This window comes from Microcaecilia unicolor, chromosome 1 (genome assembly GCF_901765095.1).
Source record: "Microcaecilia unicolor chromosome 1, aMicUni1.1, whole genome shotgun sequence".
Classification (NCBI taxonomy): domain Eukaryota; kingdom Metazoa; phylum Chordata; class Amphibia; order Gymnophiona; family Siphonopidae; genus Microcaecilia; species Microcaecilia unicolor.
Window position 1 is genome coordinate 174,596,440 of NC_044031.1, and position 21,436 is coordinate 174,617,875.

The window sequence follows — 21,436 nt, forward strand, 5'->3', positions numbered from 1 at the left end:
TGTTCTGAACACTTACTAAACAAGGCACTGGACTGGTTTATAGACCAACTCACCTCCCATCTGAATTACAAGTTCCAGGAAGGCCAGTTCCTAAGGGAGAAATGTAACATACTACTCACACCTATCCCGAAGGACACCAAAAAACCCATCATGGATACCTCAAACTACAGACCAGTGGCATCCACCCCGTTAATGACAAAAATAATGGAAGGGCCAGTGGCCCATCAACTAACCGATTACATGGACAAACACTCTATACTACACGATTCGCAGTCAGGCTTCAGCACACAACACAACACCGAAACAGTACTAATTACATAACTGGCTAACCTTAAAAAGGAAACTGCAAATGGAAAAACCACATCCTCAAAAGGAGTATTTGATAAAATCAGTATTGGAAGGAAAGTCCATAGGCAGTCAGTGACTGAACAAAAAAATCCCGGGTGGTCCAGTGGACCCCATCTCGAGTTCCCCCCCCCTCCCCCCACACACAACTGAACCTCCATGGTGGTCTAGCTGCCCTCCCCATACCTTGGAGGCGGGAGGGCAGGCACAAAGCCTACTCCCTTCTACCTCTGGGCCTGCCCTTCTCAAAATTGTGGCACCCAGCTCCTGCTCAGTGCATCCTGGGATGCACTGGGAGGGGCTAAGCACTATATAAGAGAAAAATCCTTATATGGTGCTTAGCTCCTCCCAGTGCATTCCAGGATGCACTGGGCAAGGGCTGGGCTCTGCCATTTTGAGATAGGCGGACCTAGGGAGGGAGTAGGTGTTGCTCCTGCCCTCCTGTCTCCAATACTTAAAAGGTATGTGGAGAGGAGGGGGATCACAGCTCTTCTGGGAATGAACCAGGAATGCTTGGACTCTTTTACTGATCAATGCTCAAAACTAACAGCCTGCATATAATTTGCATGCTGTTAGTGTTGAGCATTGGTTGGTAATTCCGACTCGTTAATGAACTGGTGCTTCTCCGGCACTGTTCCTTACAGCACCAGAGTTCTGTGTATCAAGCACTCAGTTCCTCAAGTAGGGTGTGGCAGCACTGTAGCTGCCAGTATTAATATCAGTTCCTGCTCACAAATTAGCAATACACAAAGAGAAGAATGACATTAAGTTAAAGACCCGCTTGGGAAAGGCCAGATTGGTGAACACAATAAACTGCTAAATGTTAGTGAAGAAAGGTCATCCAAAATATACTGAATGGAAAAAAAAACCAATAAGTACTCCTGTATTATCTATATATATAAAACTCACCCTCAACTTTCTATTGTCTGACGTCACTGAAGCCAAGGTTCGTAAGTTCGAAGCTCTGAAGCCACGAAAATCACAGTCACAGACGTTGAGGGCGGAGCAATTCACTCACATCGACGGTGGCCAGGGCGGCGCAATGGGCCACCCACTGACGACGAAAGTGCGTTGGGTGGGGGGGCCAGAGTCACACATCGACGGCGGCCACAGCGGCGCAATGCTGTCACTAACAACGAAGGTGCGTTGGGTGGGGGGGGCCAGAGGAAAGCCTTGCTAGCGCCCGTTTCATTGGCTCCAGAAACGGGCCTTTTTTTACTAGTATAAAATAAAGCAAAGTACTGGATGAGAAAGTAAATAATACAGTGGACATGGAATTACATTTCGGCCTTGAAGATGTAAAATTAAGAAAAGACACTAGACTACTCTTGCCTTTTTAATACTAGATAAAGCTCACTGCTAATAACTTATTTGCCTGGATTTAAGAATAAATGTATTTCATGGTGGCAGCATGAGCCACATTTGATTTGATACTCAATATTTTCTGTGTGTATGTAAGAGTGGGATCTTGAATCTGAAAAATAAAAGCTGGGGTGACTCATTTGAAGAACAACCAAAGCTTTCAGGAAAAATAAGGAAGGATGCAAGAATATATACATGTACCTCATTCCTGAGAGTGGCTTGGTTGAAAATGACTTAGCAAACTACATTTTTTTTAATCTGCTACAGTGTGTTATTGCCAACAGAAGAGAATAATTCCTAATATGGTGCTCTTTGCTGCCCACTCTTTCTCCAGCTTTGATCATCTTCCATATTATTGCCCAATTAATAAGACTGGGTCATACTGTAACTTCAATGCTGTATCAGTGCAGTTTTGTTGTTGTTTTAAATACAGTGCTAGTTAAACGTTGGTTGCCAACTCTTTCTCCATAAATCACACTGAAAGGCTATTATATGTGTAATATACTCTACACTGGATGCTCAAAACATGTGCTGTTGAACTGAATGCAACAGCAGTCTGCATTCACTCTCAGTTAAGTTATCCTGAGCACTTTAAAAGGTGACATAGAGATCTCTGGTGAGGCCTCATTTGGAGTACTACGTGCAGTTCTGGAGACCACACCTATGGAAAGATATAAACAGGATGGAGTCGGTCCAGAGGGCGGCTACGAAATTAGTAAGCGGTCTTGAATGCAAAAATTATAGGGACAGGCTAATGAACCTCAACATGTATACGCTGGAAGAGAGGAGGGAGAGAGGAGACATGATAGAGACGTTTAAATATCTCAAGGGCATTTATGTGCATGAAGAGAGCCTTTTTCAAATGAAGGAGAGCTCTGGAATGAGGATGCATATGACAAAGTTAAGAGGGAATAGGCTTAGGAGTAACCTAAGGAAGTATTATTTCACAGAAAGGGTGGTGGAGGTGTGGAATGGCCTCCCGGTGGAGGTGGTGGAGTCTAGGACTGTTCCAGAATTTATAAAGGCATGGGATAAGCATGTGGGATTGCTTAGGAACAGGAAGTATTAGGGGTTACAGAGGATGGGCAGACTGGATGGGTCATGTGGCCTTTATCTGCCGTCATGTTTCTAAGTTTCTATGTGGTATCCGTGTTAGTCCATTTTTAAAGGTAATCAATAGAAATAAAACAAAATAAAATAAAACAGAGAAAAGAAAATAAGATGATATCTTTTTTATTGGACTAACTTAATACATTTTTTGATTAACTTTCGAAGGTAACCCTTCTTCATCAGATCAGATCTGATGAAAAAGGATTACCTTCGAAAGCTAATCAAAAAAATGTATTGGTAGTCCAATAAAAAAGGTGATGTAGTAAGCATTGTGAGACCTCCATGAACTAGAGAAAGGTTTCCTAACCCAGTCCTAGGACACACTCAGCCAGTCGGGGGTTTTAGGATATCCGCAATGACTATGCATGAGATAAATTTGCTTACAATGGAGGCAGTGAATATATATTGATTGAGGATATCATGAAAACGAGATTGAACTGGTGTGTCCCAAGGACTGAGTTGAAAACCTTCGAATTTAAGCCAGATAGTTTCAGTGGCACATCCACTCTCCAGATTGGGCAGTCTTCCATTTTGACCACCTTGAAACTCAAAGTAAAGTGACCTTTGGTACCTATTGCTGCCTGACACTAGAATGCTCATGCTCACTCACCACACCCTTGAAAAAGATGAACTATTAAGATGGAGTTTCTATTCATTTATATCTGTTATACTGTATTTTAGTAGGGTTATTCACTAATCCACATTAACACACATTATTTATGTGGGCCTCATTATTTCCACTAGGACCTTTACATTAAATAACATATCTTCACCTGAAAGCAAAAGTGTTGGATGGACAATTTGTGTATGAAATGAGAAACATATTTCAGTACGTTGCTATAAGATCTTCTGGTATGCCAAACTGTTGTAACTTCTGAAAGGCCACATCTGAAGTAAAAGCCAGTGAAGTTTATAAGAAGCACATTTAAACTTCACTTCTCATTTTCTCTGTGTCACATCAAGCGCACATATAACACTCTTGTTTTCAGTCAATGATATGTTCAGCTGTATTGTTACCATAGGTTAAATGACTAGCCCTTAGGAGGGTAATTTTATGTAACCCTTTATTCAGGGACACCGTATTGTGTCCAAAGGGTAGGCGCAACCAATATTTGGTTTCTCCAGACCTCTTTTGCTTCCCTTTCCCCTCTCCTCCATCACTCAGTAGCATACACACTTGAGTCCAAGGGCGGTTTCTTCAATGGAGGAGATGTCCCTTCTAACTCAAGGGGCCTAATATTCAGCGCTATTTAACCATAAGAACATAAGAATAGCCACAATGGATCAGACCTCTAGCGTACTTAGGGCGCAGCATTGGGGGCATTCCGCCCCAGATGCCGGCAGCAGAGGGTTTGCAAAGCAAGCGTGCAGATGTTGGCTCTGCTGATCCCTTGTTCCTTCTGACGTCAACTTCCTGTTCTGGGGCAGGGGACTATCAGAACCAACAGCTGCCTGCCTGCTTCGTGACCCCCCTGCTTGGAGGTGGGGGTGTGCTCTGCCTGGGAGGGGTGTGTGTGCGTACGTGCACTGCCTGGGGGATGTGCTCTGCCCTGCCCCACCCCAGGTGGTATATAAGGTATGTACGCCACTGGGTCAGACCAATGGTCCATCAAGCCCAGTATCCTGCTTCCAGCAGTGGCCAACCCAGGTCACAAGTACCTAGCAGAAACCCAATTAGTAGCAACATTCCATGGCACCAATCCCAGGGCTAAGCGCTAATCTTCAGTGCAAGATAACCGGTTATCTCCACTGAATAATTAGCACTTGGCAGCTAGCTGCTAACTGGCTAAGCTCGAATATTCAGTGCTAAACCAGCTAAGTTGAGCAGTTAAGACAGGCTTGCTATTTAAGCGGCCTATCTTTAACCGCTGTTAACTTAACCGGCTAGCGTTGAATATTCTCTTAGTTGGTTAAGTTGCCACAGCCAAAATTGAACCGGATATTCAGTCGCCAGATATGGCCTGGCATTGAATATCCAGGGTCAGCATTGGTGGTGACAGCTAATCGCACTGCCTGCCTCCGGCTGAATATTGGGGGAAGGTGTCTAATCTTAAGCTTGCTGGTACTATATAGTCTTTTTGGGGTGTTCCAATTAAACTTTACTCCAGACTTGTGCAAAACAGAAAAATTGTTTTAAGGTAGTCTTTTCTTCATAACTGCACGGCATTGATTAAACACTGACTCTTTATCTAAGTAACATGCTCCTTCTGTGTGATCTTTTACTTTCTACAGGCCTTTGGGATTTAGGGTAAGTTTAGTCTCTTGAACTGAGTCTTCTCCCTCCAAACTTGGATCATCTTCAGCTCACAGACTGAATATGCAGGAGGTAGATTTGCATATAAAAGATTTCCAGTGTATGCAGGTTTTTCTCATGCATATTCATTGTGTTATTGTGAAAATCTGATTGGCTAGGTGTGCTTCCATGAGAGGGCTGAGAAGCCTGATATAGATCATGCCAAGGAAACATTTTTTGCTTCATTTTTAAACTTTTGGGCCATTTTTCAGTTTATTTCAAACATTTTCACACACATAAAATGGTTCTATGCGCAGAAGCAGTCTTTGTGCACATTAACTTAGCAGGCATTAATTTGATTTTGCACACTTAATACTAACTGACAGTGTACTAATGAATGCATATGCCTAATATAGATGAATAAATGACTATTAGCAAAAAGCTTGCAGCTGCCTATCCACATGTTTACCTACAAAAGCAGAATTAAAATAATCAAGGACGTCTTAATGCTAAGTCAGAAACTATGGTGGAAATAATATAGCCCGACATTTCAGGCTCAGAATGATAGCACTTCATGAGGTGCACCTTCTCATTTAGATTATTGTGTTCATTTACAAGCAATGGAAATGGTTAAATCACATAGAGCTGTTTCCTGTCTGATACTTGGCGGGACCACAGTGTGACAGCTGCAAGGCTTACATCCTCTTCAAACTGACATTTTACACAAACACAGAGCATCAGCGTGCCTTTCTTGTTCTATTCTATCAGACCCACATGAATCTTTATTGCTCAATAATAATTAAAGAGACATAAGGGACTATGAATAAACTTCAGTGTATAAGTTAAAACACTTGTATTGTAGACTAGAATTAGTGACCAATGCTGGAAGTCATTACCGTGCATATTAAAATGGTCCAGAACAACATCAGCGTAAGAATGCAAAATACATTTGGGTGCCCCGCACATACAAATGAAGGCATGTCCTATGGAAATAAGGGGGCCCTTTTACTAAGCCATGTAAGCGTCTACGCGCCCAACGCGCACCACAATGGAGTTACCGCACAGCCACCGCATGGTTCTTGCGGTAATTTCATTTTCGGCGCGCGTCTGAAAAATAATTATTTTCTGCAGAGTGTATTGGACGCGCGCCATGTGGCATTTGGTGCGCGTAGGTCATTACCGCCTGGTTACGGCGTGAGACTTTATCGCTAGGTCAATGGCCCATAATGGACAAGCGGCAATTTTCATTTTCCCGCAAGTCCATTTTCGGCAAAAATTTTTAAAAAGGCATTTTTTGTAGGTGCGCTGAAAAATGATTCTGCGTGCACCCAAAACCTGCATCTACATTACCGCAGGCCATTTTTCAGCACGCCTTTGTAAAAGGACCCCAAGGTGTTATTCATTCACCAAAATTGTGATACTTGCATTTTGTAGCTATCAATTTGGTATACTGCCATTTGCAGCAATATCATGGAAGTATTATACAATAAAAAATCATAAGAGAAACAAAGAAAGATAAGGCACAATGAACACAAAAGGTAGGGAAAAGCTGCAATTGAAAATTCAGACAGAAATGAAACAGTCTGGGAAGGAAGGCCAGCCATCTATACCTGCCCACCACCCAATACATTATGTGGAGGGGCATTTTCGAAAGAGACGTCCAAGTTGCGATTTGGATATCCTTGCAAAACGTCCAAATCTAGGGGAGGGGAAACCCGTATTTTCAAAAAAAGATGGACATCCATCTTTCGTTTTGAAAATACCGTCAAAGACGTCCAAATCCTTAAATTTGGACATCCCTAGATATGGACATTTCTGACATTCAGCGATTATCAAAACCAAAGACGTCCGTGTCAAAAATGTCCAAATGCAAGCCATTTGGATGTGGGAGGAGCCAGCATTTGTAGTACACTGGTCCCCCTGACATGCCAGGATAGCAATCAGGCACCCTAGGGGGCATTGCAGTGGACTTCATAAATTGCTCCCAGGAACATAGCTCCCTCACCTTGTGTGCTGAGCCCCCCAAAACCCACTACCCACAACTGTACACCACTACCATAGCCCTTACGGGTGAAGAGGGGCACCTAGATGTGGGTACAGTGGGTTTGTTCATCATATCCAGTGGTAAAGTGTAAGTAGATTTATTAAGTAGAGAAAAATTGGTAAAATGTAAATATGTCTTTCTAGCAGATTCTCCCATCTTAGTCTTATTCTTAGTGCTACATTATGCTTCACAAGAGCTTTATACAAAGTCAGAGTTTTAGTCCTAATATCAGAGCTCCACAGTTGCTCCTCTTGCTTTTTATGAGGATATCTTGAAAAAATATTTTCATCGCAGTTCCTTTTGCCAAATCCCATAACTGATGAACAGAGCCAGTCAAAGAGTTTTTCATGTGAGAAACCAGTAACTACACTTGTCCTAATGTCACCTACTAATCTATTAAAACTACTGCGTGCCTATTTTATGGCCTGAGCCCTTATCACCACCCACTGACCTAGCGGTAAGGGCTTATGTGCTACCCATGTGGTAACCATGCAGCGCATTCCAATGTAGGCGCACTGCCAGGAACGCTCCCGTGGTAGAAAATTTGAAAATTATTTCTACTGCGGGATTCAGCACACACCAAAACTGGCATAACAGCCGGGCGCACCCGCTACCCTGGCAGTAGTGCCAAATGGGTACTCGCTACCCGCGCATTAGCCCTCCCGCGTCTTTGTAAAAGGGCCCCATAATGTAACCTCCATTGGCATTGTAATAGCAATACAATACCAATATAACAATTGCCAACTGCTATCTAGGAACGTCTCAATTTCACTAAAAGCTATTTAACGTAATTATCAGATTAAGAAATCTTTTCCCCAGTTGGTTATCCTAAAATAACCAAGCTTTCAACAACTAAAGGCCACTAGATTATTTGCTTAATGTGGATATTTATATTAAGTCATATGGATGATGATTTTAGTTTATTATACTTTACTATGACATAGCTAATAATACATTTAAAAAATAAATCATAACCTTCAAAAAATAGGGTTGTCTGTAAAGAAGAACTGTTACCAGAGGACCGTACGTATCAAACATTTAAACATTTTTATTCAATTAAAAACATTTAAAAACTCATACAGAGGGGTCCTTTTACAGCACCATGGTAAAAAGTGGCCTGCGGTAGTGTGGGCGTATCTTTTAGTTGTGCACTGGGCCATTTTTTACCGCAACTGGGTAAAAGGCAATTTTAAATGGGCCTGCGCTAATATTCAAGTTTATTAAAATGTTTCTACCCGGCCCATAGGGAATACCATCTGGGCGGTTTACAATCTAGCACTAAAGATGGTTGGATGTCTCCTTATATGGCTAGAAAAATTTGTACCATTATATTTTAGAATCCTACAGGCTAGTGCTTTGTAGGGATAGAATAGAATTTTATGCTTAAGTTCTACTATTCTGCTCTGATTTTTGCATTAGAGGCCTGATTAGTGGAGTTTATTTAGGGACCTAATTTTTTGTACGTTATAAATAATGTATAATTTATTTGTTTTATTTATTTGGTACATTTGTATCCCACATTTTCCTACCTATTTGCAGGCTCAATGTGGCTTACATAGTACTGTAAAGGCGTTCGGCTATTCGGGTATGAACAAATACAGTAATATTGTGGTAGAATAAGGTTCGTGTGTACAGACACATTAGGGAATTGTAGAGAGGAAGAGTTATTATATGTCCATTACGAGCTTTGGTTTCGTTGTGTTGCAGGGTACAGGCTTTTAAGTTGGGTCGGTAGGGTATGCCTTTTTGAACAGGTTAGTTTTTAATGATTTCCGGAAGTTTAGGTGATCATAAGTTGTTTTCATGGCTTTTGGTAATGCGTTCCATAGTTGTGTGCTTATGTAGGAAAAGCTGGATGCATAGGTTGATTTGTATTTGAGTCCTTTGCAGCTTGGGTAGTGGAGATTTAGGTTTGTTCATGCTGATCCTGTTGTGTTTCTGGTTGGTGGGTCTATGAGGTCTGTCATGCATCCCGGGGCTTTGCCATAGATAATTTTATGAACCAGGGTGCAGATTTTGAAAGCAATACATTCTTTGATTGGGAGCCAGTGCAGTTTTTCTTGGCGGGGTTTGGCGCTTTCGAATCGCGTTTTTCCAAATATAAGCCTGGCTGCCACGTTTAGAGTGAATTTGCCTATCCAATATCAAAACTCTGTGTGTAACACATCAGTCTCAGATTCTTAGTTGTCACATCACAAAACAATACATTCAAATTCTACTGTGACTTCATTAACAGCAATACAAAATCCCTCCACTATCAGATACTGTGAAGCAACACACAACCTGTAAATATGCTACATAGCAAACAGAATCGATGGACCAGTTACAGGGATTTCAAGAACCTGACTTTTAAGATTGCTGGTCTCCCCAGCTTGCAGGCACTGATGGTTGTAAAGGAAACACAGGTTTGCCGTGTACACCAAATTTTTTGTGACACACCTCCCACCTCTTGGAGACACACCAGTATCCCCCGACACACTGGTTGAGAACCACTGCCTTAACACAGGTAACTTTGCCCCTTCGTAAAATGTGGTGCCTATAGAACTGTCCCAATTTTTCTGTACTGGATGGTTGAATTTTCTAGCAATAAAGAGGATGTTGTGAGACTAAAATATGTTGACCAACTCTATTACTTCTAAATTTTATTATAAAAGACTCTTGGAGAGACTCTTTTCATTCCAGACAGCAGTGGTATGGCATTCTCTGCCAGAAAAGATGAAAAGGACAGATGAGTATATAGAATTTTGATGTTTGCTGAAAATATTTTTGTTGTATAAGTACCTAATAGAATGGTAAGAAAATGTCAGGTTTGTAACCTGTCGGCTGTAAAACTGGGTTTATGGGAACTGGGGGAGGAGAACATTAACAAGGGACATCTGTTTTTTAAATGCTTGTTATGACTTATATGCTAATTTTAATGAATTTTTGGCTTTTGTAATCCACTCTGAACTATTTTTGGGATAAAGTACAATAGACATGGAAATTAAATTATATTTTAAAAAAATCTACTAAACTGTTTTGTGGTTGTATTCAGGCAGTACTTGAAGAAGGATCCAGAAAATGTTAGGATGGAGCCTGAAAACAGTAGCGTCCAAAAAGAGAAAATAAGCCTGCTTCATATTGTACTCATCTGATAATGCAGTCTGTGCGAGAGAGAGGAAAGGCCTAAAACCCCATGTAAAAACAATTTATTCAGGACTGCCAATCATAGGGGCCTCTCAGCAGCTTTTTTCAAAATACAGGTGTAGCCTGGGTCTTGGCCCCTGGTTCGGGCTAGCTCCGATCCCAATCCGGGTTGCAGGGAAAACGTACTTTTCTATCTTAACACTCTATTCTTCCTCCACTCAGCTCACCACACATCCAGTCTCCAGTTTCGACCAAGCGAGTGTGGGAGTGGGTCAATGGTCTGGAATGGAGATCCAGGGTGTTGAGAGTTGCTAGTGGGTACATTAAGGGTCGTTTCTCTCAGTCCAAGGACTCATTGCCATTGTAAGGACCACATGGCACTGCAGAAGTTTATTGAAAATGCAATTTCAGCTTTACTGTAACTTTGGTAACCAGTTTGACAATGAATCAATTTTCAGATATTTACAGTTCCATAGCATCCTCTGGTGGGATGAAATGATCCACTTCACTTCCCTTTTACTTTAGATTCATGCTGTACATATTTTCAGAACCAACTCTCCATTACCCATCCCTTTGTGGTAGAATAAATCCCAGGCTGTGACCCCTACTCCTTTTCTCCACATGATAATGTGCACGAACAGTCCCTTGTCGACTGTCCTCTCCACCAGCAGCGCACCTCTCCAGGGCTACACTCCGGCCACCTGAGCAGGCTCTCTTGTGTCCCAATCCCACTTCCAGGCTGGACTCTCCTTTGTTCACCTGAACTTTAACTCCTCTATCTAGTTGCCACTTATGGGGCAGCAAATACTCCTGTGCTTAGCCTATATTTGTTTGCTTCATTCCAGGACTCCCCAGTACTCCCGAGGATCCCGGCGGGGGTATAGGCAACCAAAGACCTGCAGGTTGACCAAAGACCTCATGTACCACCTCACAAACTCCACCCCTGCTGTCACCCTCCACAGGGATACCACTATCTCTCTGCATTTTATTCCAATAACCCTCCCTTGGGCTGGGCTCTCTCCCACTCAGGGACATCCTACCTTCCAACCCACTGGCAGGGACCTCCCTCTCCCCAGGGCCTCTGTACAGGTCTATCACACATAAACTTAGTAATATCCATTCCATGGGGTATTACATAGCCTACAATTATTATTGGTCTATGACAGCAAATACATTTTTGTCCCATATCATCCCAGCCTCATCCAGGGGGCTGAATCAACCCAATGAAATAAAACTGGACTGCTTGTGTGTAGTGACACAAATTTATCAACCCCTCAAAAAACAAAAATCAGGAATGACTAATGTTATGTTATTTTATGGTTGTAAGGTCATCACTCAACAGTTCATCATCACATCACTTCATCACCACCATACTTCATCAAGTGACAGTTGCCTTCATCAATCGAGAGTTCAGCACTGACAGCTCATCACTATGATACTCCATCACCATGTCACTTCATCAACGCAGACATTTCATCACACGACACTTCATCGTGTATTCAAACTAAATGTATTCATATTATATGTGCAGAAAACATCCATGACTATAATTTTGTGCTTAAATATAAGCCTTGCTAAAACCTTTTTTGAGGCACAATCAGGTGCAGAAGAAAAGCATTCTTGCCACCTAAATCTGCTACTTCATCATGCGATACTTCACTACTGTGAATAATTTTTAAATACAAAATGAAGAGACTAGTTTTCTATGTTCAACACAATCTTGCATTAGTCAATTAATAGTCAAAAAATATCCTATATAATAATTTCCCACTCCAACGTTCTGAAGCTGACTCCCCGTGGCACTGAAGGGTTCGTAGGGTCCGTGCTGCCTGTAACCATCTGTCTCACAGTCCCGCCCTCGCGTCATAACGTTATGACGTCGAGGGCTGAATACTGAGAGGGAAGGGGACGCAGCATAGTTGCCAGGCAGAGTTTCAAGGTCCCTCCCTCCGTCCGAGTTTCAGGCTCCCTCCCTCCCTCCCAGTTCCAGGGTCCCCCTCCCTCCCTCCCAGTTCTAGAGCCCCCCTCCCAATCTCCTCCCTCCCTCCCTCCCTCCCAGTTCCAGGGTCGTCGTCCCTCCCTTCCTCCCTCCCTCCCTTCCAGTTCCAGGCCCCCTCCCTCTGATGGTTAAAACACATCTTCACTTACCAAGTCAGGGTTACGGTGGCGGGCAGCAGCGGTAAAACGCGTGCAGGCTGGGACCTTCTCTCTCTCTTTCTCAGCTGTGGTCCCGCCCTCATTTCCTGTCTCCGTAAGGGTGGGACCACAGCTGAGAAAGAGACAGAAGGGCCGAGCTTGCAAGCGTTTTACTGCTGCTGCCCGCCGCCGTAACCCTGACTTGGTAAGTGAAGATGACTTTTAAACATCAGAGGAAGGGGGCCTGGAATGGGAAGGGAGGGAGGGAGGGACGACGATCCTGGAACTGGGAGGGAGGGAGGGACCCTGAAACTCAGAGGGAGGGGGACCCTGAAACTCGGAGGGAGGGAGGGAGGTGGGGGGAACCTGGAACTCGGAGGGAGGGAGAGGATGACCATGGAACTTGGAGGGAGGGAGGGAGGGAATGACCCTTGAACTCAGAGGGAGGGGACAACCCTGGAACTCGGAGGGAGGGAGGGGATGACCCTGGAACTCGGAAGGAGGGAGGGAGGGGATGACCCTGGAACTCAGAGGGGGGGGGATGACCCTGGAACTTGGAGGGAGGGGTGACCCTAGAACTTGGAGGGAGGGAGGCAGGCGACCCTGGAACTTGGAGGGAGGGAGGGGCGACAACCCTGGAACTTGGATGGAGGGCGGGGATGACCCTGGAACTTGGAGGGAGGGAGGGGGGGTGACCCTATAACTTGGAGGGAGGCAGGTGACCCTGGAACTTGGAGGGAGGGAGGGGGCGATGACCCTGGAACTCAGAGGGAGGGAGGGGGGACGATCCTGGAACTGGGAGGGAGGGGTACAACCCTGGAACTGGGAGGGAGGGAGAGAGGGGGATGACCCTGGAACTCGGAGGGAGGGGGACGACCATGGAACTCGGAGGGAGGGAGGGGGGACCATGGAACTCGGAGGGAGGGAGGGGGGGTGCCCCTGGCACACACTCTCAATCTCACACACACACTCTCTCTCTCTCTCTCTCTCACAGACACACTCGCACTCAGTCTCACTCACTCTCTGTCACACACACACACTCGCACATTCACTCTCTCTCTCTCTCACAGTCACTCTCACACACACTCTCTCAAACATACACACTCCGAGGAAAACCTTGCTAGCGCCCATTTCATTTCTTTCAGAAATGGGCCTTTTTTACTAGTATAAATATAACTTCAAGCGGGAGGTTCCATCCAGTCTGCGCTGTAGACAATTTTAAATGAACTTTAAATCAGATCCAGAGATTTATGCTTTAGACCTGAATAAAGGCACTGTTCTGATCTCCTGAAGATGCTTTCAGCGAAACACTGTACTGTGTAGTGATTGGGATATTATGTTCAACATCTCTGAGATTTTTCACAGCCAATATTGAGTATTATTTAAGTGAACTTTGACCGGATGTTTTCTGCTTGAAAGGATTCGAACTGTGACTGAGTGCGAACACGGGGCAATAATATAGCAAGTTACAGCAGTGACATTGGGATTTACAAATGACTCCAAGCTATACATATGATAACCTTGCAAGGATTGCTGTTTGCTGTTTTTAATTCTTGAAGACTTTTTGGTGTTTGCTAACTACTGATATTTGATTGATTGAATGATCAGATGATCCATCAATGGACCCATTAGTGGAATCTTCAAGATTGACAAAAATTATTTTTGGACACCACGTTGACGCAGAGGTCCACTCATCAATTTAGGGGATTTGTTTTAGGGATTTCACATATGGAGGAGGCACTTCCAACACATGCAAGACTCTGATTATTGATTCTCAAGAGTTCTGGTGGTTGCTTCATCAGCCGTGTACTTCAGCTGAAAAGAAATTTAGCCCCTGAACCAGATAAGTAGATTTCACTTTAACATCTTTCAATATTGAAATTAAGATTGGTGTAATGATTGAATGAGGGGTTAACAGCCTCAATAACATTTTATAGCTATATCAGCTGTGACCACCGGTGATCACTGAGCACCTTTCACACATTTATATATTTTTTTGACTATTAATTGAATGATGCAAGATTGTGTTGATCATAGAAAACTAGTCTCTTCATTTTGTATTTAAGAATTATTCACAGGAAGAGATAATTAGATTTATATTCCTCATCTATAATTAATACTTCACTACTGTGGACATTTCATCACATAACACTTCATCAGATATTCAAGCTAAATGCATTCAAATTATATGCGTGAAAAACTTGAAGTAAATGGGAGGGAGTGTGCCGGTAATCATGGCTTCTATGTGTGAATGTCCAAAGGAAACCAGAAGTGCCAGCACACACTGGTGCCTGTTCTTTTGTGCATAAATATGAGGCTCGCTAAAACTTCTTCCACATAAAATTTTCATGTGGCTCATATTTAGCCACAGAACAGTGTTCTTGCACCTAAATCTAGAAGCCTTCTTATGGAGTTACCCTCTAAGGCAGTAATTTTGTAAATGTTTTTCACACTTAAACCCTGTTTATGCATATAAAAGGCCTCAAAAAATTACTACAAGGGTTACATGAATAAAACTGACAAGAAGTAGAATTTGCGTCATGTGATGAAGTGTCTCATTGATAAACTACTGAACGATGAAGTGTCACATGGTGAATTGTCACCACAGGAGGTGGTTGGGAAAAAGTGATGGAACTCAAAAAGGCATGGAACAAACACAGACAATCCCTATAAGGCAAGAGGATGGAATAAAAGTATAGGGTATTTTGACTCAATAGATAGATGATTCACACAGCTAAAGAGTATAGAGGTGGGATACAACCCTAAAAACAAAATGGATGGTAACCTGCACAGATTTGCAGTACAAACCTTGCTACTTTTCTGGGCAGGCTAGATGGACCTTGCTGGTCTTTATCTGCTGTCATTTACTTTGATCAGGGCCGTGAGAGACTGAGTTGGGAAAGGGGCAGGGCTGCTGCTGCTGGTCCACCCCAGGACCGCCGCTGCTGCCACCCCCCCTCGGACCTCTGTGTAGTCACAACACAAAAATTGGAAGGGGACACATTTTGCCCCACCTCCCTGCCCCCCCCTCCCTGCCGCCGCAACTCCACATACCTTGGCTGGAGGAGGTCCCCAAGTCCCGCCAGCAGAAGTCTTCCTCCAGCGCTGTTCTCCGCCACGTTGCCTGCCTTGTGGCTGATTTTCCCATCAGCTAAAGGGTAGGCAATGCGACGGAGAACAGCGCTGGAGGAAGGCTTCTGCTGGCGGGGCTTGGGCCCCCCCCCCCACCAACCAAACCAGAGGCCACGAAGCCCTGTGTCTGCTCCTCTCCAGCCTCTAAGGGAGGCCAGGCGCTGGTGGTGTTTTCTCTCTCCTGCTCCTGTTGGGATGCAATTACCTGGGTCCGTCAGGAGCAGGAAAGAGACAGACCCTGGCATCGGGTCCCCTTTGGAGGCTGGGCCCAGGGGAATCTTGACCCCCCCCTGCCCCCCCTCTCGGTGGCTTTGACTTTGTTACACAGAGCAGTGGAGGAGTAGCCTACTGGTGAGAACAGCAAGCTAAGAACAGCAAAACTAGAGTTCAAAATCCTGCTGATGCTCCTTGTGACCTTGGACAAGCAATTTTATCTTCTATTGCCTTAGACATAACCTTAGAGTCTCATTTACAAATGTGTGCTAAACAACTAATTTGCGTTAATGCAATATAATGAAAGCTCCTTCATTCTGAATGGGGACTATTTACTAACTATGGGGGCCTTTTACAAAGCTGCACTACTGTTTTAGAGGCAAAAACCCATAGTAAAAAATTTTTCGGTATATTAAAAGCAGGAAGCCGGCAAAAGAATCGGTTGGGCCGCTGGATGACCGAGGGGTAAAAGGGGCGATCAAGGAAGACAAAGACGTAGCGGAAAGATTGAATGAATTCTTTGCTTCGGTCTTCACCGAGGAAGATTTGGGTCGGATACCGGTGTTGGAAATGGTATTTCAAGCGGACGAGTCGGAGAAACTTACTGACTTCACAGTAAACCTGGAGGACGTAATGGGGCAGTTTGGCAAACTGAAGAGTAGCAAATCTCCTGGACCGGATGGTATTCATCCTAGAGTACTGAAAGAACTGAAAAATGAGCTTGCGGAGCTACTGCTAGTGATATGCAACTTATCCTTAAAATTGAGCATGGTACCAGAAGATTGGAGGGTGGCCAATGTAACGCCCATTTTTAAAAAAGGCTCCAGGGGAGATCCGGGAAATTATAGACCGGTGAGTCTGACGTCGGTGCCGGGGAAAATGGTAGAGGCTATTATTAAAAACAAAATTACAGAGCACATCCAAGGACATGGATTACTGAGACCGAGTCAGCACGGCTTTTGTGTGGGGAAATCTTGCCTGACCAATTTACTTCAATTCTTTGAAGGAGTAAACAAACATGTGGACAAAGGGGAGCCGGTTGATATTGTGTATCTGGATTTTCAAAAGGCGTTTGACAAGGTACCTCATGAAAGGCTACAGAGGAAATTGGAGGGTCATGGGATAGGAGGAAATGTCCTATTGTGGATTAAAAACTGGTTGAAGGATAGGAAACAGAGAGTGGGGTTAAATGGGCAGTATTCACAATGGAGAAGAGTAGTTAGTGGGGTTCTTCAGGGGTCTGTGCTAGGACCGCTGCTTTTTAATATATTTATAAATGATTTAGAGATGGGAGTAACTAGCGAGGTAATTAAATTTGCTGATGACACAAAGTTATTCAAAGTCGTTAACTCGCAACAGGATTGTGAAAAATTACAAGAGGACCTTACGAGACTGGGAGACTGGGCGGCTAAATGGCAGATGACGTTTAATGTGAGCAAGTGCAAGGTGATGCATGTGGGAAAAAAGAACCCGAATTATAGCTACGTCATGCAAGGTTCCATGTTAGGAGTTACGGACCAAGAAAGGGATCTGGGTGTCGTCGTCGATAACACACTGAAACCTTCTGCTCAGTGTGCTGCTGCGGCTAGGAAAGCGAATAGAATGTTGGGTATTATTAGGAAAGGTATGGAAAACAGGTGTGAGGATGTTATAATGCCGTTGTATCGCTCCATGGTGCGACCACACCTTGAGTATTGTGTTCAATTCTGGTCGCCGCATCTCAAGAAAGTTATAGTAGAATTGGAAAAGGTGCAGCAAAGGGCGACTAAAATGATAGCGGGGATGGGACGACTTCCCTATGAAGAAAGACTAAGGAGGCTAGGGCTATTCAGCTTGGAGAAGAGACGGCTGAGGGGAGACATGATAGAGGTATATAAAATAATGAGTGGAGTGGAACAGGTGGATGTGAAGCGTCTGTTCACGCTTTCCAAAAATACTAGGATTAGGGGGCATGCGATTAAACTACAGTGCAGTAAATTTAAAACAAATCGGAGAAAGGTTTTCTTCACCCAACATGTAATTAAACTCTGGAATTCATTGCCGGAAAATGTGGTGAAGGCGGTTAGCTTAGCAGAGTTTAAAAAGGGGTTGGACGGTTTCCTAAAGGACAAGTCCATAAACCGCTACTAAACGGACTTGGAAAAATCCAAAATCCCAGGAATAACATGTATAGAATGTTTGTACGTTTGGGAAGCTTGCCAGGTGCCCTTGGCCTGGATTGGCCGCTGTCGTGGACAAGATGCTGGGCTCGATGGACCCTTGGTCTTTTCCCAGTATGGCATTACTTATGTACTTATGTACGGTAAAAATCAGCTGGTGGTAAACGCTGAGACACCCAAAGGAATATAATGGGCATCTCAGCGTTTACCACCAGCTGATTTTTACAACAAGCTAAAAACGCTACCATGGCTTAGTAAAAGGCCCCCTATGTGCTGAATTAGATATAACACATGTTACTGTGCATTAATGCATGTTAACTGGCTAATGTACTTTAGTAAATGAGACCCTTAGATGGTAAGCCCTCTGGGGACAGAGAAGGACCTTACCTTGAACCACCAATGAAAAGGCACTGGCTAACTGTAAATAAATTAATGATGCTGCATATAATCCCAGTGTCAAGCTGATTCAGAAATGAATTCTACACTTACTTCCAGGACAGTCCACTGCTCCACCACAATTGCATCATACCCCCGAGAAGTCTTGTTGTCTTCAGAAAACTCTTCAAAAATGAAAACTCCGTCTGTAGAGCCCTGGGAAGAATCTACACAAAAACAATGGACTGTTATAACCAGTGCAGCCAGTATTATTGCATGTCTTGTTTGTATAATATGTCCGATACATTAATGAAATCTCTTTGAGGAAACAGTTCTAGCCAGAATTTCACTTTAACACTGTCTACTCAACATGCCCCAAAATGTGCATTTTTAAATATGTAAATCTATATTACACAAGGTAAACGAAAAGATTTATGCTCCTAACTTTGAGAGGTATGCTCCTAAATTGGCTTCTTTCAAAATGTACTACGGCTGGGTGCTTAAGTGTGTACTCAAAATTTCACTAAACTCCTGAATTTAGGAGCATACAGAGTGGGTGACAACAGGAGCGGATTTAGGGTGGGGAAAAATTAGGAGTTTAGGACTGATTTTCAGCACTAGGCTCATAAATCTAAGCAAATACATTTATAAGCATAACTTTTAAGCTCCTTTATAAGCATAACTTTTAAGCTCCTAAATTAAGCTTGGCTGAAAATAGGGCACAAATTTAGGAGCCCTAATTTAAGAGCCCATTTTTTCTGAATATTGGGTCCATAGTTTTAAAATCTTTCTTGTGTGTCTGAATATTTTTTGTTGCTCTTTTTTTGGTTTGTTCCTTTCTCTGTCCATTTCACTTCTTACCTCTCTTGTCATTCTTTTCTATCTCCTTTATCCCTTTTCCCCATCTTCTTCTCTCATATCACACTTTCTCTCACTCCAGCCATTTTCCGTCCTAAATGTGTCTTTTCTCTTGCTGCCTTCCTTTCCAGATTCATTCTTCTTGTTTGATCCCTCCTGTAGTTTTTCCTCCAGTCTCTCATTCTTCTCTCCCCCAATTCAACACCCTGCATTTCTTCTTATGCAGACTAACCACCTAATCCTCTCATTCCTCTAATTCCGCAATCACTCCTGCCACCCTTTCATCCCCCTGCCCTCTCTCACCTTCACCTTCCCCATTCATTCCTTCTCTGCCCCAATCTCTGATCCTCATCTCAGGTCCTCTCCTCCTGCTCCTTCCCTCTCTTTCTCATCACCTTTGCTCTTTCATGTCTCTCTCATTCCCCCATACTCTTTTGTTCTTCCTCTCCCTCTCCATCCTCATTCTATTCTCCTTCCACTCTATCCTCTCTCTCCCTTTCATGCCTATCTATCCTCTCTTTCCTTCACATACTCTGTCTGTCTCTCTCTCATTTTACCCTATGAGCTGGTGGCATAGTAAGGTGGGGCCACAGAGGCCTGGGCCCCCCAAATTTCCTCTGGGTCCCTGATTGGCTGGTGGGGATCCCCAACCCCCACCAGCTGAAGACTTTGTCCAGTGCTGGTCTGTGGCGGCGCCACTGCATTGCCTGCCCTGCTCTCTCTTCCCCTCATGTTGGGCACGCTCCCTTTAGTGAAACTGAGCATGCTCAGTTTCACTAAAAGGAGCATGCCAGATGTGAGTAGAAGAGAGAGCAGGGCAGGCAATGTGGTGGCGCCGGAGATCAGTGCTAGACAAAGTTTTCGGCTGGCGGGGGTTGGGGATCCCTGCCAGCTAAGTTATTTGTGGCAGCGGTAGGGGGGGGGGGGCGGTGCGGTGGCAGAAGTGGGGATGGCAACAGAATGGTGACCAAAATGTGCCCCCCACCTTGGGCTCTGACCCCCCCCCCCCCACCTCAAGGTCTGGCTACACCCCTGCTATGAGCTACCACACCTTCAGCATGTTCAAGCATTTTCACAAAATCATAAAGGTCAAACCACCATGCCATCTTTCAAAACTTCCATTACCATTGCATTTTTTAAAATAAAAGTAAAGATACTCCTCCCCTCCTGTGCACAAAAAACTATCTGCACCAATGTGTATAAATTATGTGGTTCTGTTGGAAAATGCAGCTGTAATATTCAAGGTCTTGATGTACAAGAAGGGCATGGGAAATTTAAATAAAAGAGATTTCACATTTCACTGCCTCATAAGCAGCAATTCTTACTACAATGTCTGAATTATACAGCCAAAGTGGATGAAGATGTCCCTTCTGTGAAAGTGCCCTCTAGTGCTGTCATTTCCAGCATTAACAGCAAACTATTGGCTTGATGAGCACTCAGCATATGGCATTTTGTTTTCTTTCATTGCTGCTGTTTGCAAAAATAGACATCCAGCTGCACTGGACTAAAATTGTACAAACTAGGGAAAGGGAAATGATATACTGCCTTTCTGTGGTATTTTGCAACTACATTCAAAGTGGTTTACATATATACAGGTACTTATTTTGTACCTGGGGCAATGGAGAGTTAAATGACTTGCCCAGAGTCACAAGGCGCTGCAGTGGGAATTGAACCCAGTTCCCCAGGATCAAAGTCTGCTGCACTAACCACTAGGCTACACCTCCACTCCCAATGACCACAAATACAGCCTTGAAAGAAGATTTGTCAGATGTGAAGCAGCAGGTAGGTTCATCTACTGTATAAAGCAATGATTCCCAAACCTGCCCTGGGGGCTCCCACCCAGTCAGGTTTTCAGGCTATCCACAATTAATTATTCATGAGAGAGATTTATATGCACGGCCTCCATTGCATGTGTAACTTCCTGGTGTAGATGTGGGCTAGGTGGCTGCCTAGTCAATGCCTAGGTTGGTGGAATAGAGGGCCTCAAAACATGTATTTGTTTGGGACCAGGGCCGCGATTAGGAATATCCTGTCAGGCCGGGCCAGCACAGCATCAGCCTTGAAATGCTACCAAATAAAGTAGTACACACCAGTTGTTAACTTGTGTGTTCAATTGATGAAGCAAAACATTGGAACAGTCAAATACAGGTGGCCAACTTATTTACATCAGTTTTCCTCCTTTCTCTCCAGTACAGAAAAGTTATTTTAAAGGTTACAGTTCACATATTTTTCATTAGTAGCTCAAAGTGAGTTACATTCAGGTACACTGGATATTTCTCTGTCCCAGGAGGACTCACAACTTCTTCTACTAACCTATAAATGTATTCACTCTGCTGCTCCCCA

General features: G+C 43.8%; 1 protein-coding gene across 1 annotated transcript in view; it reads right to left on the reverse strand.

The window, feature by feature from the left end:
* Nucleotides 1–21,436, reverse strand: part of RFTN1 (raftlin, lipid raft linker 1) — a 319,836-nt gene that overhangs the window by 28,500 nt on the left and 269,900 nt on the right. The window contains 1 exon segment of the mRNA XM_030202597.1: nucleotides 18,350–18,462. Coding sequence (XP_030058457.1) covers nucleotides 18,350–18,462 — 113 coding nt within the window.